Here is an 18,914-nt window from a genome sequence, read left to right on the forward strand (position 1 = left end):
TACATCACAGCACAAAGAGCATCATCAACACAGAACATGAAAAAAACTTTTACTTACCTTGGTCCAGAATGACCTTCAGCTCTTCCTTGGGAAGGCTCACATAGCTATTGAGCCTTTGTTGTACCATATTGAGCTGGCTGAATTCCTTCACATTGAAAGCAAAGGATGGGTTGTGAGAAATGGCCTCGATTTGCTTAGGGTCTGCATCCTTGACACCAACGGCAAACGGTACCACTCCATTGGTCTTTAAAGCGCCAGCAGATTCCTTCACGCTATCCTTTGACTTGCCTGCGGTCAAAACTATCAAAAACTGGGGGACATTTTGGGCCGCACGGCTACCATGAACCGGGGACAGAATAGTGTCCTTCATGAATTTCAAGGCCATTCCGGTGTTTAGATTCCTTCCACCGGCCAGTCTTAGATCATTAACGGCCCTTAACACTTCAGCCTTATTCTTATATGTATTCAGGTAGAAGTTGGGAGCTGGCCTCTCACTATGTTGGACAACTGAAATCCGTACTCTATCTTGTCCAATATCAAGAGGCTCAATGACTTTGATGATAAAGTCCCGGATGTAGGGGAAATCTGCTCGGACATTATCCGAGCCATCAATCAGGAATGCAACATCCCTCTCGCCTCGAACAACTGCTGTAAGAAAAGAGGAAAGGGAACAAGACCTTCAGTTTTGTCAGTCAATGGCATTATTATGCAGTTTGATCTATATCATTCATACCATTTTAAATGTTTAAATATTTAATATCCACTGTTAAATCCAAAATGTACTGATAAAAGCTAAAATACAACATAAAGCTCACCAGGTTCCTTGGTTATTTCAATGTCTGTTACTGAGATGTCTGTGTCGCCGACCACAGTAATCAAAGGAGTCATGATCTGTTCAACAACACTTGGTAGGCTAGAAAATCTGCTTTCATGGTAAGCCAAGTTTGGGACGAAAGCGACCGTCTTCAAGTAGGCCTCATCTGCCTGGCCAGCACTGACTGTGAAGGTCAGTACACCCGCCACAGCCACTTTGTCTGCAATCTTTTTAACCTCATCCTGAGATGGGCCTCCAGTGATCAGGAGAAGCACCTGTTGGACACCCTGCCTCTGACGTGACCCAGTTGAGGCCTGGAACATGTTGGTAAGGGCATAATCCATAGCCGCTCCAGTGTTCAAAGCAGACCCTCCCATTAGCCTGAGCTGACCAACTTTAGCCAGCACATCTTGCTTTGTGTTGTGTGTGTTCAGGTAGAATTCGATCTTTGGGTTCTCTGCAAACTGCATAAGGCCAATGCGCACCCTGTCGGGCCGCACGTCCAGCAGGTTTACCACGCCGACAATGAAATCCCGCACATATGGAAGATTGGCACCCCCAATGTAGCTAGATCCATCCACCATAAAGACAATGTCTCTGACTACTCTCTGGGTCTGCACTGTTGTAATTTCAACCACTGGGGAAAAAACAGGGGAGAAAAAAACTATCATTACATATATTCTAATATTCAAGTTACAAATATTAGATGTCAATGATTTTGAATAAAGCCCTAGGTGAGGGGAGTTCCTAACTAATCAGTGACCTTAATTGATCAATCAAATACAATGGAGGAGTGAAAAACTGCAGAATCTCGGCCCTCCACGGAATGAGTTTAACACCTGTGTCTTTTGGAGTCTTGGGGCAAGAAAATGTCACTTTACATGTGAGGTATACATTTTATGTAAGTAGCTAGTATGAATCATAGTAACAATAGGAGAGGAGCATTACCTGGCTCTGTGGGTCCCTCAGTCACCACAACCCCAGATAGAGTGGAGAGGAGAGAGACAATCATCCCTGGGTTGCGAAGCAATATGCGGAAGTCATTCAGCATGAACACCAAACTCTCATCAAAGGCAATCTGCTTCAGCTCCTGCTCATCGGCAGTCTTAGAGCCAGCGGCCAGGGTCAGAACCCCCATGCGCTGCAGTGCCTCAGCAGCCTGCCCCACACTGTCACTGGACTTTTTACTGGTCATCAACAGCACCAGCTGGGGCACACCCTGCTGAATACGACTCCCCTTGTCAGCCCTCAGCATGTTGGTCCTCACAAAGTCCAGGGCCACCCCGATGTTCACCACTTGTCCCGGTCTTGGCTTGAGTCTTCCCAGAGCCGCATTCAGGTCCTCCTTGGATCCATATGCGTTCAGGTCTATCTCAAGCCTGGCGGCATTGCTGAACTGGGCCACACCTACTTGCACTTGGTCCGGTCCGATTGGCATGGTGTCAACAAACCTTTTGATAAACTCACGAAGAGAGTTGATCGTTGTGGCACCCATAGTGCTGTCAATGAGAAAAATGATGTCCCTTTTTCCCACTTCCAAGGCTGAAAGAGAAAATACAATTACACATGTTAGAGAAAGCTTTGATAAAGCTAACTATTATCAGCTAAATAAAGCTAATAGAGCTGTGATACTCCCTTAATGGTAGCCTAAGTACAGATGCAATTAATTAATTAATGCCATAGTTAACATGAATGAACGCATTCATAAAGCATGCCATGTTTAAGAAAGGCACAAAAAAATGATTTGTTAGAATTCATGTTAGTAAAGGTGTAACATCTGGCGAAGTATGAATTCCTGCAAATTGTGCAAACATAGCTGCACAGCATTCTGGGAATTACAGAATGGTACCATTTTGGAGGTGTTCTAGATTCATTTTATGTTGTGCTACCAGTGGTGTAAAGTACTTAAGTAAAACTTATTTGAAGTCATTCTTTGGGATATCTGTACTTTACTATTCATATTTTTGACAAATTTTACTTCAATACAGTCCTAAAGAAAATAATGTACTTTTTATGCAATAACATGTTTCTTGACACCGAAAAGTACTCTTTAAATTTTAAATGGTTAGTACGACAGGAAAATTGTCCAATTCACTCACTTACCAAAATAAAATCCCTGGTCATCCCTACTGCCTCTGATCTGGTGGACTCACTAAAGACAAATACTCGTTTGTAAATTATGTCTGAGTATTGGAGCTTGCTCCAGACTATCCGTAAATGTAAAAAAAACAATAAAATTGGGCTTTCTAGCTTGCTTACTACAAAATAATTAGAAATTATATATACTTTTACTTTTTAAACTTAAGTATATTTTAGCAATTACATTTACTTTTAAAACTTAAGTATATTTAAAACCAAATGTTTTTAGACTTTTAGTCAAATAGTATTTTACTGGGTGACTTTCACTTTTACTTGAGTCATTTTCTATTAAGGTATCTTAACTTTTACTATGACAATTGGGTACTTTTTCCACCAGTGTATGAAACTAGTTTAGGAGAAGAGTGTAATTGTGTAATACTAATAAAATGTTATTTCTTCACAGGAAGAGATGAAAAGATTTGCAGTAGATCTGTACTTTCGCAAAACTTTTTTAATGTTGACTGTACTATACTGACTCTGTTTTACAAATCTTTCACTGAGAGCATTTACCATTTTTGTGTAATGTTTGTTGGTTTGGCAATGCCACCATCAGACAGAAAAATATGCTGAGATTCAAACAGACAGGCTTGGATGAGATCTTTAAGGTCAGGCTCCCCATCAAGGCTCACAAAATAATTTTAGACCCAACTCACCCCCTGTACCTGGACTGAACTACTCCACTCTGGGTGTAGGTATAGGGCACCCCGCAGCACGAAAAACAGAATTAGACAATACTTTTTGTCAGGTGTCATATCCCTCCTAAAGAGCTCGGGCTAATGTTCCTATCCACCCAGTAAGGCCATCAGGGAAGTCTCTTTCATTGGTATACAATATACTGTATGTAACTGTTATGAATTTTGTATTGTCAATTTGTTGTCTACAGTATGTTAACACCACGTTTAACATGTACATGATACTGCAACAAAATTTCCCCATGGGGACAATAAAGTCAGTAAAGTAAAGATCTAGTTAACCGTATACATGGACATCTACTGTATATCCAAGTGGGACAGCAAGCTTATCTAACCAGCTACATTAACTATACCAAACCTACTTTATCATGTTGCTTTTTTGTAGGTCAGCTAGTTTGATTACACATGATCTAAATAGCCAAATTGGCTAAACTGTGGTATTTCAGTATTCAGTTAAAACTATGTTTTGTAATGCTTGTTCATTTGTTAGGTTTGTTTTTTATTGTCATTCTGGCTTAAGTTAGAAATCAAGTCAAGATCCTAACCTATCTGTCTTTTGTCGTAACTTTCATTACAATGCATTGTCCTATTTGTGAAATGTTATCTACCACTATTTCAATATAAAGTTAGATTCATATTTTCAATTGAGATAAATAAGGAGTGTACCCTCAAACCCCGAATTTCAAGCACCTGCTGTCTCACAATTACATATGTAGGGCAGCCCCCAAAATTACTCTTCTTATCAATAGTCTATGCAAAAAGTTTGATTGTCTTCTCAGGAATTCAGCCTTCCCTTTTTCTCACCTCAGTTACATTCTGTAGGTCTGATATCTGATTGGAGGTTAACTTTACAGTAATGCTATTGGTCAACAACTCAGATGATTATAAAAGGCTCTTAAATGAATTGTTATTTCGCTTATGTTCCTGACCTGCTGTGGTGAGATTCTTTTTGTTTTTCTTTCTTTCCTCCAATGAACTATTGGCCATGGCACAAGCCATGGTTTATTTGTCTCTCTTTCTCTCTTTCTCTGATAATGCTTGGAATAATGCCTTGTACAGTGGCTTGCAAAAGTATTCAGCACCCTTGGTATTTTTCCTATTTTGTTGCCTTACAACCTGGAATTAAAATAGATTTTTTTGGGGTTTGTATCATTTGATTTACACAACATGCCTACCACTTTGAAGAAGCAAAATATTTGTAATTGTGAAACAAACAAGAAATACTGAAAACTTTAGCGTGCATAACTATTCACCCCCCAAAGTCAATACTTTGTAGAGCCACCTTTTGCAGCAATTACAGCTGCAAGTCTCTTGGGGTATGTCTCTATAAGCTTGGCACATCTAGCCACTGGGATTTTTGCAAATTTTTCAAGGCAAAACTGCTCCAGCTCCTTCAAGTTGGATGGGTTCCGCTGGTGTACAGCAATCTTTAAGTCATACCACAGATTCTCAATTGGATTGAGGTCTGGGCTTTGACTAGGACATTTAAATGTTTCCCCTTAAACCACTGGAGTGTTGCTTTAGCAGTATGCTTAGGGTCATTGTCCTGCTGGAAGGTGACCCTCCGTCCCAGTCTCAAATCTCTGGAAGACTGAAACAGATTCCCCTCATGAATTTCTCTGTATTTAGCACCATCCATCATTCCTTCAATTCTGACTAGTTTGCCGATGAAAAACATCCCCACAGCATGATGCTGGCACCACCATCCTTCACTGTGGGGATGGTTTTCTCGTGGGTGATGAGAGGTGTTGGATTTGCACCAGACATAGCATTTTCCTTGATGGCGAAAAAGCTACATTTAGGTTTCATCTGACCAGAGTACATTCTTCCGTATGTGAATCCACTCATTTTGCCAAGTAATTAAATACATTTGTATTTAGAATTCCATTCTCAGACATTTCTTTATTGCCTATTACTGTAACTTAACTATAGTGTTCTTGCAAATTGCTATTTATCTTATGGAGTCAGATAATTAATTTAATTGGTTAATTGCATAGTTTTATTACAATTCATATGTGAGGTATTTATAACATCATATGTATCAAATATTTCTGCCCACTACAGATAAGAGCAATGATTTATTGACACTTTACTTGAAGGTGGTACACATAAAGACCTTTATGAAACCTTTCATAATATATGTTTTAGTGTTGCGGTATCATTCATAACAACCATAACATTCATAACTCATGTATGCAAGATACATTTAAAAAAAGCTTGCACTTGTCTTTTCCTACTAGCTCTAACTTTACTGATAACTTCTTTATTGAGAAAGAATTTATTTACCATGACTGTGATATGTGGTTGTCCAACCTAGCTATCTTAAGATGAATGCACTAACTGTAAGTCACTCTGGATAAGAGCATCTGCTAAATGACTGAAATGTAAATGTAAAACAAGTGGATTTTCATTACAGTAATAAATCTTTTTCCAGCAAAATAGATGGTAGCACCTTATAACAACACCATGTAATAAAGCATTTATAATGAATTTGCAAATAGGTTTATTCATAATTTATTGATCATTACTCCCCAAAAAATTATCATGTTAGCAACCTAGTTATTCACACACTTAGACAACTTTTAAAGTATTCAATAATGATTCATGAGATCATTCATAAGATGTTTAATATAGTATGGTACAAACCATTTACTAATCATTAGTTAAGTGTTTTTGTGTGGACTCATCTTACGTGTAGGTTATTTATACTTTATAAATGCTTTGAGTGACCAGTGTAATTTCTCACAAAAAATATGGACATGCCATTGGTAGCTATACCAGCAGTACCTGATGCTCCTTAAGGTCTCAAAATGGTCCCTAGAACATATAAATGGTTAAACAATAAGCACACAATAAGGAATAGAGGGAAACCTAGTCAGTTGTACAACTGAATGCATTCAACTGAAATGTGTCTTCTGCATTTAATCGACATCCACGTCATCGGCGCCCGGGGAACAGTGGGTTAACCGCCTTGCTCAGGGGCAGAACCACCGATTTTTACCTTGTCAGCTCGGGCATTCAATCCAGCAACCTTTCGGTTACTGGCCCAATGCTCCTAAATGCCAGGCTACACATACACATACAGAGGATGTTTAAGAAAATGTAGTCACACTGTTGCAATAGTGTGATGTGTAACTTTACACACTCTATACTGAGTAATATAATATTTTACTCCGAAAATATTAACATAAGTGTTTCCTGGAAGTATCTTTTCTACCAAAACTAAAGTGTAGAAAGTCTCCACCCTCGCAAAAGGAAATTCTCAGCCAAATCCTACCTGCAAATCATACATGTAACATTTTAAAGAAAGAAGGAATTAAAATCCACTAGGGAAAAACTGGCCAGTCCGGCCAGCTATTGTGTGTAAGCTACATTTCCCCATCTCACATTTGTGAGGTTGACAACATTAGCAAAATATTCACATTAAAATAATTTTTTCACAACAGGTTTTGTGAATAAAATGTTTAATACATTTCCTTTAACATCCTTGTAAGTCGCTCTGGATAAGAGCGTCTGCTAAATGACTTAAATGTAAATGTAAATGTAATCCTGTGTTGTGTGTTTATTCTGTTACCATTTTATATGTTCTGGACTATTTTGATTAAGGAAAAAAAGCCGTAGTCTGAAAAACAATAGATCCTTTCTGTTCTGTATTTCTATGTTATTCCAATGCTTATCCTTAAATTTCATTTTTTGCGTCTTTTTACTTTTGGTTTTATAAACCAGCTATAAACAGCTGAAAATTTGATATTTTTACATGTTACAATGATTCCCTACACTGTATATTGATTGTTTTGTCAGAAACTGAAATCAGGCGAACATTTTATAATTTTAGTAACCAGGAAATGGTGGAGCTATGTCTACATATTGGGTCATTAAATTACTATTTGTTGTGTTGCCATTTGTGGCCTTGAGCAAAGCATAAGCAACGGTTAGCTAATGCTCTGAGGCTGACCCTGTGGTGTGTCAGGGGGTTGGGTACTGCGTATACACGTTTCCAATTTACGAATGAACAAACTTAAAAGCTATTCTAAGGGACTTTAATTTTTATTGAATAATGTTGAATTAAGTGTTATTGCAATGCTCATACAGGTAAAGTGTCATGACAGCATTACGTATACCCCCTTCAAGAAGATCAATGCCAAGAAAATCATCAAGGACCTCAGCCACCCGAGCCACGGTCTGTTCACCCTGCTACCATCTAGAAGGCGGAGATTGTACATATGCATCAAAGCTGGGCCCGAGAGACTGATAAACAGTCATCACTAGCTGGCCTCCGCCGAGTACCCTGCCCTGAACCTTAGACACTGTCACTAGCCAGCTATCACCTGGTACTATACCCTGCACCTTGGAGACTGCTGCCCTATGTACATTGGCATTGAACACTGGTCACTTTAATAATGTTTAAATACTATTTTACCCACTTTATATGGTATATCTTTAATTCTAGTCATGGCTATCCATATACTGTACATATTTATATTCCGGACTCTGACATTGCTCGTTCTGATATTCCTCGTTCTGATATGTTAATTTGTTGTAATTTGTTTTAGTTTTGGATTATGTGTGTATTGCTATTGTGTTGCTAGATATTGCTACACTGTTGGAGCTATAAACATAAGCATTTTGCTGCACCTGCGATAACATCTGCAAAACTGAGTATGCAACCAATACACTTTGATTTGATTTCATGAAAAGTGTTAGCAATTTATTATTCTTAAAGTACCTAAAGTATGGAATCAGCTACAAGACACACAAAATAAAAATGTTACATGAACCCTCAACCCACTCCCACCTTGCATGGAAGTTACCTACCTTCTGTGAATTCATTCTGAACGACAATGGTGCCCTGGGTCACCCCGTTAACGTATGGTAGAAGCTGGTCACCCATGCTTGCCACTGCCCTGAAATCGGGGGCCGACAGAACAAAACTCTTGTCTGTGGCGATAGTCTCCAGCTCGGCAGTGGCCATGCCGCCGACCACTACGCCAAACGTGATAACGTTTGCTGCCTTAAGGGCCCTGTCACCCGCACTGAAATCGTCATTGGACGGTCCAGCACTGATAACCACCAGAGCTTGGGGCACCCCCTCCTCTGCCCTGCCCCCTGAAGGCGGACTCAACAGGCTCTCAGCGACTTTCTCCAAGGCGGCTCCAAGGTTAGCCTCTTTGCTGCCTGTGAACTGAATGGTCTTCACTGCATCCAGGACAGCGGCTTTGTTCTCATAGGTATTTAGAAAGAACTGAACCTCGGGGTCCGCGCTGTACAGAGCCACGGCCACCCGAATTGTGTCCCTGCCCACATCAAGGCCCTCAATGACTTTCATAGCCAAATCGCGCACACGGGGGAAGTTGGCCGCTCCAACATTCTCAGATCCGTCAATTAAGAATACAAGGTCAGCTGACTCTTGTGCTTAAAAGGGAGAGAGAGATCAAACAGAAAAAATGCAACGTGAAAGCATTAAAACAGAGAAAGAGGGAGAAAGATAACGTGCTGGTACATCATTGAATGAAACATTCATGGTGAACACAATCAATCATTAAAAAACATCACAAAAGCACATTATACTGCATGTAGGCTGAACCAAGGAGTGAATACATGTTGACCTTAAGTGATAATGGATGCAAATTAATCTGAGGATGACCCTGTAGCTTGCTATATAATACTCCATTAACGTATTTCTTTGCAAAATATGTTATTTATGATAATTTCCCAAAATGTTTAGAGCAGTGCGACATCAACAGAACATTACAAAATAGCTTTGAAGAACTGTACTCATTATATACTCATAATACTCATATACTCATAATTTCATAATACTGTCAAAAGGGTCAGTTTCTCCTTTTTATCTGTCTTATATCAGCTTGGGTTCAATGATAATGCACCAAAAATAACCTCCTTCAACTCCATTGAGTTCAGCTACCCCATGCAGACTCATGTTACAGACCTCAGAGATATTGGGTTCAAGTCATGACCCTGTGGCCCATCCTTGATGCTTAAGAGCCTCTACTGCTCTTACATCTAGACGTTCCGCTAGCGGAACACCTGCTCCAATATCCAATGATAGGCGTGGCGCGAATTACAAATTCCTCAAAAATACAAAAACTTCAATTTTTCAAACATATGACTATTTCACAGCATTTTAAAGACAAGACTCTCCTTTATCTAACCACACTGTCCGATTTCAAAAAGGCTTTACAGCGAAAGCAAAACATTAGATTATGTCAGCAGAGTACCCAGCCAGAAATAATCAGACACCCATTTTTCAAGCTAGCATATAATGTCACAAAAACCCAGAAGACAGCTAAATGCAGCACTAACCTTTGATGATCTTCATCAGATGACACACCTAGGACATTATGTTATACAATACATGCATGTTTTGTTCAATCAAGTTCATATTTATATCAAAAAACAGCTTTTTACATTAGCATGTGACGTTCAGAACTAGCATACCCCCCGCAAACTTCCGGGGAATTTACTAACAATTTACTAAATTACTCACGATAAACGTTCACAAAAAGCATAACAATTATTTTAAGAATTATAGATACAGAACTCCTCTATGCACTCGATATGTCCGATTTTAAAATAGCTTTTTGGTGAAAGCACATTTTGCAATATTCTAAGTACATAGCCCAGCCATCACGGGCTAGCTATTTAGACACCCGGCAAGTTTAGCCTTCACCAAAATCAGATTTACTATAACAAAAATGATAATTACCTTTGTTGTCTTCTTCAGAATGCACTACCAGGACTGCTACTTCAATAACAAATGTTGGTTTGGTCCCAAATAATTCATCGTTATATCCGAATAGCGGCGTTTTGTTCGTGCGTTCCAGAAACTATCCGAAATGGTAAATCAGGGTCGCGCGCATGGCGCAATTCGTGACCGGGAATCTCCTTTTCGGCAAACAGAGGAAAAATCACAAAGACGGGGGCGGCCAGTGCACGCGCCTAAGCCCACAGTCCCTTGATCGGCCACTTGAGAAAGGCGATAATGTGTTTCAGCCTGGGGCTGGAATGACGACATTCAGGTTTTTCCCGGGCTCTGAGCGCCCATGGAAGACGTAGGAAGTGTCACGTTAGAGCAGAGATCCTTTGTAATAGATAGAGATGGCAAAGAAGTTCAAGAAATGGTCAGACAGGCCACTTCCTGTAAAGGAATCTCTCAGGTTTTGACCTGCCATTTGAGTTCTGTTATACTCACAGACACCATTCAAACAGTTTTAGAAACTTTGGAGTGTTTTCTATCCAAAGCCAATAATTATATGCATATTCTAGTTACTGGGCAGGGGAACATTTTATTGTGCATTGTGCCAAGCTGTTATATTTTACTTGCTCTGTTGATATTACACTACATTTGCCCTGTCAATATTATACCGGATAAAACTAGGCTCTGCTGCAAGTCAAGGATGAGTCCAGGCAGGTTCATTACTGTTTCAGTTGTAGAATATTATGCACATATTTTACACAGTTATGAAGACAGTAACTGATAAAACATAGCCTAAACACAAAAAACAAACAAGACACACAAGCAGTGGGTGGATGGTCAGCCATCGTTAAAAGCTGCTCTCTGTGATTTGGGAGGCGGTATTGGAGAGACCATTTGTCACTGCTATTCATTCGCTTTTTCAAAGATCTAAGTCATAAGGGGCTAATATATGGAGGTTTGTTCTCAATGAGACAAAAGCAGCTATGTGATTTTTGTAGAGCAAAGATCATGGACTGAAGGTGTTCTAAATATCTATGTGTATTGGATGATAGAGAGAAAAAGAGAGAGCGACAAAAAAAGAGATTATTGAAGTTAATACCCTGTTACTTGTTACTGTATAATGTGAATAGATTATTATCCACCTGTAACAGTCTGCCATGAATGTTGAATTGTTTGAAGATCCTGCTTATAACTTTTACATAGTCAATGTTGTTGTAGCAAACTAAAATGGCAAACTAATGGTGATTTGGGTATTCCAAATGACTGAGATGGCCTGTTCTCAGTTCATGCACAAGCTTTATAAATTGGTTGATCTGGCTTGTAAGAGGTATAGCAGTCACCAGTGCCATCAAAAGCCCTCTTCTGAAAAGTATTAGCAGTGTCAATCACATGCAAACCTGGGTGGTGATCTTAAAGTATCACAGGCAAATTAAATGTGATGAGAAACAGTGATGTTAATGAGTGCCGGACGGTGGAATGAGGGTTATTGTGTTAAATACCCCTTAATCGTGTTAATACAGGACTCCATCTAGACATGGCCTCACATTCGCAGCTGCTTTCTTTTTTAATGATAATGTAGGCATTAGTATGGTAGTGACACAAGCCACCTGTTGGTACGTGTCACATCTCGAGGCACTCATTTGGCTTCGACAACCACGGGGGCAACCCCGGCCTGGGTCACTGCGCCGCACAAGCCCACCACCACTAAGTCCTGGATTACCCCCCGCAGGGCCAGGAAAGAGTCTACGCTGAACACTAGTGTGTCCTGCAGCGCACTAGCCATCTCCCTGAGTTCCCAGTCCACCGTGTCCTGCACCCCAACCGCAAACACCTTCACACTGGCCAGCCACAGTACCTGCATCTTGGGAGCGACCGGCTGTCAAGACCACCACCACCTAGGTCACACCCTCGCCTGCACGGCTACCCGCCACCACATTCAGGTGTTCCTGGGTGAGGATGTCCAGGCCCGTGCGGGTGCCACCTCCCCAGTATGCCATGGCCCGGATGTGGGCCAGGGCCCCCAGCGGAGATTGGTACATGATCAGCTGGAACTCGGTTTTGGGCGAGCCACTATGCTGGACGAGGGAAAACCGCCACCCTCATGCAGAGCTTTAACCACACTTTCCAGAAACTGTTGGACGTGCTGAAAGTTCTTTTGTCCCATGGTCCAGGACGAATCCACTAGAAAGTGTATATCGGCGGCCAGCCCTTGTGCGCAATCTTCAAAAGAAGAAACCCGGTTTTGAGGACTCTCACCGAGCTGTGAAAGAGGCCAAGTCCAGTGGTATGACTGCAATCACGACCCTGTTAATGTACCATGTAAAATAAGCTATAAACTGGTGCTAAAATATTAAGGCAGTACACCTTAGCTCACCTCACCTGCCAGAAGGCTATCATAAATGAGGCGGAACTGCGAGGCCAGGGATCCATAACATGACACTGGACTCTAAGGCTACAGTAATTCCTGAGTAGACCTCATGTTAAGCTTTTCTCATTCACACCATGAAAATACCTTTGACTTCCTGCAGGGAACTAGACAGCTTTGACTTTGTACCCAAACGTTTCTTGTTTCAAGAAAGGGGGAACCTCAACACATACATATCAATCCAACTCCAGTTTAACGGCAGTGCTCAGAAATATCAGCATTGTCATTCCTAATTTTTTCTTAAATGTCTAACATTTTGGCCAATTGACTCATTTGTGCTGAAAATAACAAGGATCATCCTCAACAGCACTTGCACAGATCCACCGATTTATCCATAACCTGGATAGTCACAGTTACAAATGAGGATTCCAGGTGCTACTAAGATCAATGGGTATGTGAAGTAATAGGGGCCTAAGACAGGGCAACACAAGTTGAACTGAGAAAAGAAACCTAGCCAAGCTTACCTTCCTCTTGAGCGTCAAGTTTGGGCAGCAGTCCTGCAAACAGTACGCCCAGAAGAGCGCACAGCGGTAACATCCGGTGTTTCCGCATCTTCTACCCAGCACCAAAAATAACACCTACAAATGAAATAGAACAGGAAGTGTCATGGAAGGTTGGTGTTCTTTTCAGCATCACAGCATGTAACAGTCTCTATGGCAAGTATAATTGAAAAAAATAATGACATCATAGTAGGTAAAGCAATAGAAGACTTGAATGTTGCATTTTTGTGAAGTAGTCCTAAATGTGTCAGTTTCCCTTTAACATTGCCATCATCAATGCTTTATAATCTGAGTATTAATTATTCAAGTACAATACAATATAATCATCCATCAACATCGTAAAATGAGCATATATTTCAAAATGGAAGAACTTACAAGACTGAGTTTTTATCATTCTGACAGGGACATTATGAAGCCCTGTGAATACCTAGCGGAACCCTAAATTAAGTTGTTGCTTTTGGTTGCCTCCCTGTTCCACGGTCATCACACGGTGAAAGCAAATTCCTAATGTCAACAACATATTTAGAGTTATGTTTTACTCTTCAACACACCATTGGAGAAAAAATACCTCATACTACCATCACATGGAACTATGTGTAGAAATATGGGATCCACTACTACCACGATGTCAGCTAGGACTAGCCAAGACTGCAAAGCTGTCTAACAAAGGGGTTTTCAATGTATTTCTCCTGTTGGGGCTAGGGGGCAGTATTGAGAATTTAAAAAAAAATATGTGCCTATTTTTAACTGCCTCCTACACCAACTCAGAAGATAGGATATACATATTAACAGATTTGGATAGAAAACACTCTGAATTTTCTAAAACTGTTTGAATGGTGTCTGTAAGTATAACAAAACTCATATGGCAGGCAAAAACCTGAGAAAAATACAAGCAGGAAATGAGAATTTTGTGGCTGTACTATTTTCGAGTCATTGCTAATAGATCACACAGTGACAAAGGATTCATTTCGCACTTCCTACGGCTTCCACTAGATGTCAACGATCTTTATAAAGTTGTTTGAAGCATCTATGATGAACAGAGAACGAATGACAAGGAAGAGAAGTTGACGTCCCTGGGATGTCGTCACTTCATTATTGCGCGCACCTGTGCGTTCATGTGAGGCGAGACATTTTCCAAAACATTTTTCAAGACACAGGAGAGGTCGGGTTGAAATATTACTGATGTTTCACGTTAAAAATGTCCCTAAAGATTGATGCTAAACAACGTTTGACATGTTTGAACGAACGTAAATAGATTTTTTTATTTTACTTTTCGTCGTGACTTCCCCCCCTACATTTTGAGGAGCCTACTGAACGCTAACAACATGGAACAACTTGGAGTTATTTGGACATAAATTATGAACTTTGTCGAAAGAAACCACATTTGTTGTGGACCTGGGATTCCTGGAAGTGCCTTCTGATGAAGATAATCAAAGGTAAGGGATTATTTACAATAGTATTATTGATATTAGATGGTTCCAAGATGGTGCTAACCTGTATATCCTAGCCTATTGTTCTTAGCATAGCACCCCGTTTATTGCAAAGTGTGATTTCCCAGTAAAGTTATTTATAAATCTGGCAATGCGGTAGCATTTATGAGATGTTAATCTATAATTCTTTGAATGACAATATTATAATTTACCAATGTTTTCGAATAGTAATTTTGTAAATTGTAACGCTGATTCACTGGAAGCATTTGAGGGAAAAAAAATCTGAATTTCACCGCCACTGTAAAATGCTGTTTTTGGATATAAATATGAACTTGATGGAACAAAAAATGCATGTATTGTATCACATAATGTCCTAGGAGTGTCATCTGATGAAGATTGTCAAAGGTTAGTGCATAATTTTAGCTGGTTTTCTGCTTTTGGTGACGCCTGTCTTTGAATTGACAAAACATTACACACAGCTATTTTCAATGTACTCTCCTAACATAACCTAACTTTATGCTTTCGCCGTAAAGCCTCTGAAATCGGACAATGTGGTTGGATTTAGGAGATGTTTATCTTTCAAATGGTGAAAAATAGTTGATTGTTTGAGAAATTGAAATTATTAGATTCTTGCAGTTTTGAATTTCCCTCCATGGTATCTTGTCAATAAATCCCGTTACCGGGATCAGAGCGGGAAGGGGTCCTCTAGAGGTTAACCACATCAACAACAGGCACTTGCCAGCAAATGCCTCCAGTTAAGGGTTCAAAACAACAGCCACACTCCGGTTAGTTTATGTCTCTTTTAGAGTGCTATCATTGGTGGCTCATTTCTGTCTGTCCAAATAAGTAGCAGCATAGGTGATATTGAGCTCGAACTGGAGCTAGAACTTGGACTTGTAGAGCCTAATGGCATGATCAAAACCACCTGTTCAGTCTACATTGCTAATTATCTACTGTTGGCGAGGGGCATATTTTCCATCTATTAAAGTTGTGTTCTTAGGAAGGTTGTTGGACTGGAAAGTCTAGTTTCACGGTGGGGTTTGTGTTCTATATTTAGTCCAGCTTCCCCTTATTGTGATGTTAAGTATCGTCGAGGGAAATTAAAAAATCCTGAGAAAGATCAAACAGACAAACGTTGTTCCAATCAAATGTTCATAGGAAAGAGTGTGTGCAACAGTTGTGGATTTCTTGCCAAAGTAAGATTAAGGCCAAACCCAGAGAGAGTTTCAGATAGACTACACAATAAAGCCTTGTTCCCATTGGCAGTTTGAAGGGACTCATCCCATTTTTTTGCATTCTCTATTAGAATTTCTCATTTTTCCTGCAGTCTGCACAGACAGAAAGCACATGGAATCGGATATTCCAAGACACAATTTAAACCATCAACATTGGTTCCTACCCTGTCATAACTCCTACCTGGCGTTTTAATTTGTTGTCATGCCAAACAACACCCACCATAGAATTTGAATAATCATTCTATACTATGATTCCTATATCGCAAATCAAATCACAATAAGATTTGTTGTCCATATCATGCAGCCGACTAACACCAGTATATGCAAACATTTGGTGGCACAGAAATAAAGGAAAAGTGGTATCTTCTTCTGGAGAATAAGTATGATTCATATAGGCCAAATGTAGGCTATACATAAAAAAAATATACACACATTTTATGTGGTGCTCCTAACTTTTCTAAGTTAGGCGCACCAGTGCTACCAATTAAAATGTTTCATTTAGAGCCCTGAAAACAGATATAGTATCTGAAATGATTTCAAATAGAATTTAAACCCAGGTCTGCATTTTTGTAGACCTTCATAGAAATGCCATGACTGAAGGACATACACCAAATTGGCTGAGCTTAGGAATTCATTGGATCTCTGAAAATGTTTACAAAAACAGTAATCAAATTCCTTGTACGCTGCTGACCAAGCTGAGATTCACAGTCTCAAACAAGTCGCGCGCACACACACACACACACACACACACACACACTCACCAGTGCAGCATCACTAGATCACTAGATCCCCACAAAATGTAATAGTAAGCCTGCATAGATACTGTATGGTGGAAACCTTAGCACACCCAATAGGTATTCTAAACCATGGAATTTCTGTTGATAATGTCACGCTGCGGACATTTCTGTGCAGAAAGAGCTAAATACAGCACCATGTGCTGACTTTGCTGTTTTCTGCGTGATACAATGCCCAACCTCAGCTCTCTTTCACTTTATAATCCCACCATAAACCCATATTTACAATTCCAACTGGCAACTAAGCTGTTCGGCAATGAGGAATTTTCTTGCATAGACAAATAAACGCTGTCACCAAGCGAAAGGGGACAAAAAATGTAATATCTTTGGCTGGCATAAATGGCCCATGACTGGGAAGGTATCCACTATTAACATAATGATGAAGGTGAGCGCAGCCATATGCCCATAGTTGAGCCACAGGGGTGTTAATTTTACGGTCTAAGTGCCCTCACACAGTGCTCTGGCAGCTACTCCAGCCAACTCACAGCGGAGGGCAGCTCAATGACGCACAGATTATGGTGAGGAAAGTGTGTGTGATGATATTAAGAACAATTGAAAGTTAATGGAGAAGAAGGGGAAATAGGGAAGTTACACGCTAATGGGTAAAATTCAGGTGAAAATGAAAATGTGTACAGTATCATCGGATGACATGTTTTTCTCACCCTCAGATCTATTCACATAGATAAGTAATTTAAAGAGTAACTTTCATTTTTTAGGCTTAGTTATAGTGAAACACTTCAATTCTGGCCTTTATTTTGCCAGTTCGTTGCAACAGCCTGGTCTTATAGAATACACGTAATATAGTAAATGTTTATTATTATTATTATTATTATTATTTTTAACCTTTATTTAACTCGGCAATGTTAATCTGGGACACTCAAATGAGTATGATATGTTATGTTTGGTATGGTTACATAAGACAGAAGGCTATTAACATATTGGTCTCAGTGTATGGCTGAACAAAAATATGAATGCAATATGTAAAGTGTTGGTCTCATGTTTCATGAACTGAAATAAAAGATCCCAGAATTTTTCCATACGAACAAAAAGCTTATTTCTAAAAAATGTGCTACACAAATTTGTTTACATCCCTGTTAGTGAGCCTTTTTCCTTTGCCAAGATAATCCATCTACCTGACAGGTGTGACATATCAAGAAGCTGATTAAACAGCATGATCATTACACAGGTGCACCTTGTGCTGAGGGCAATAAAAGGCCATTCTAAAATGTACAGTTTTGTCAAATAACACAATGCCACAGATGTCTCAAGTTTTAAAGGAGCGTGCTGACTGCAGTAATATCCACCAGAACTGTTGGCAGAGAATTGAATGTTTATTTCTCTACCATAAGCTGCCTCCAAAAATGTTGATAGTATGTCAAACCGGCCTCACAACTGCAGACCACGTATAACCACACCAGCCCAGGACCTCTACATCCGGCTTCTTCACCTGCGGGATCATCTGAGACCAGCCACCTGGTATGCTGATGAAACTGAGGAGTATTTCTGTCTGTAACAAAGGTCTTTTGCGGGGGAAAAAACGAATTATGATTGGCTGGGCCTGGCTCCCCAGTGGGTGGGTCTGACTCCCAAGTGGGTGGACCTATGCCCTCCCAGGCCTACCCATGACTGCACCCCTGCCCAGCCAAGTGAAATCCATAGAATAGGGCCTAATGAATTAATTTCAATTGACTGATTTCCTTATATGAACTGCAGAATGCTGTGGTAGCCATGCTGGTTAAGTGTGCCTTGAATTTAAAAAAAATAAGGCTCGCTGTCAACTGCGTTTATTGTAAGCCTCAGTAAAATCGTTTAATTGTTGCATGTTGCATTTATATTTTTGTTCAGTATAGTAAATCTAGCTCTTTTTGCCCCTAGCGTTTGAACTCCACCAATTGAAATTGTGATGAAGCCTCTATGACATCTCAAGGGATGGGTTCGGTATGAAATACACTCCCTTCTAGATGTGCTGGATGGTACCGTCTCAAGGCTTACAATAAAAGCAGTTGACAGCCAGCCTTATTTTTTTTTTAATTCAAGGCACACTTAACCAGCATGGCTACAACAGCATTCTGCAGCGATTGCGACATTCAATCTGGTTGCGCTCATTGGGACTATAATTTGTTTTTCAACAGGACAATGACCCAACACACCTCCAGGCTGTGTAAGTGCT

At 40.1% G+C, this 18,914-nt stretch overlaps 1 protein-coding gene across 3 annotated transcripts in view; it reads right to left on the reverse strand.

Moving 5' to 3' along the window:
* Positions 1–18,914, reverse strand: part of LOC106586070 (collagen alpha-3(VI) chain) — a 40,582-nt gene that overhangs the window by 10,751 nt on the left and 10,917 nt on the right. For 2 of the 3 annotated variants that reach the window (XR_006762028.1, XM_045707918.1), the window contains exons 2-6: positions 13,250–13,363; positions 8,461–9,057; positions 1,763–2,356; positions 816–1,451; positions 58–648 (exon numbers count right to left, since the gene is read on the reverse strand). Coding sequence is in view for 1 of the 3 variants with exons in the window: in XM_045707918.1 (XP_045563874.1) it covers positions 58–648; positions 816–1,451; positions 1,763–2,356; positions 8,461–9,057; positions 13,250–13,337 (2,506 nt within the window). In the remaining 2 variants the exon portion in view is untranslated. The remainder of the gene's footprint in view (positions 1–57; positions 649–815; positions 1,452–1,762; positions 2,357–8,460; positions 9,058–13,249; positions 13,364–18,914) is intronic. The other variant, XR_006762029.1, reaches the window with a different exon arrangement.

Source organism: Salmo salar, chromosome ssa25 (genome assembly GCF_905237065.1).
Source record: "Salmo salar chromosome ssa25, Ssal_v3.1, whole genome shotgun sequence".
Lineage (NCBI taxonomy): Eukaryota > Metazoa > Chordata > Actinopteri > Salmoniformes > Salmonidae > Salmo > Salmo salar.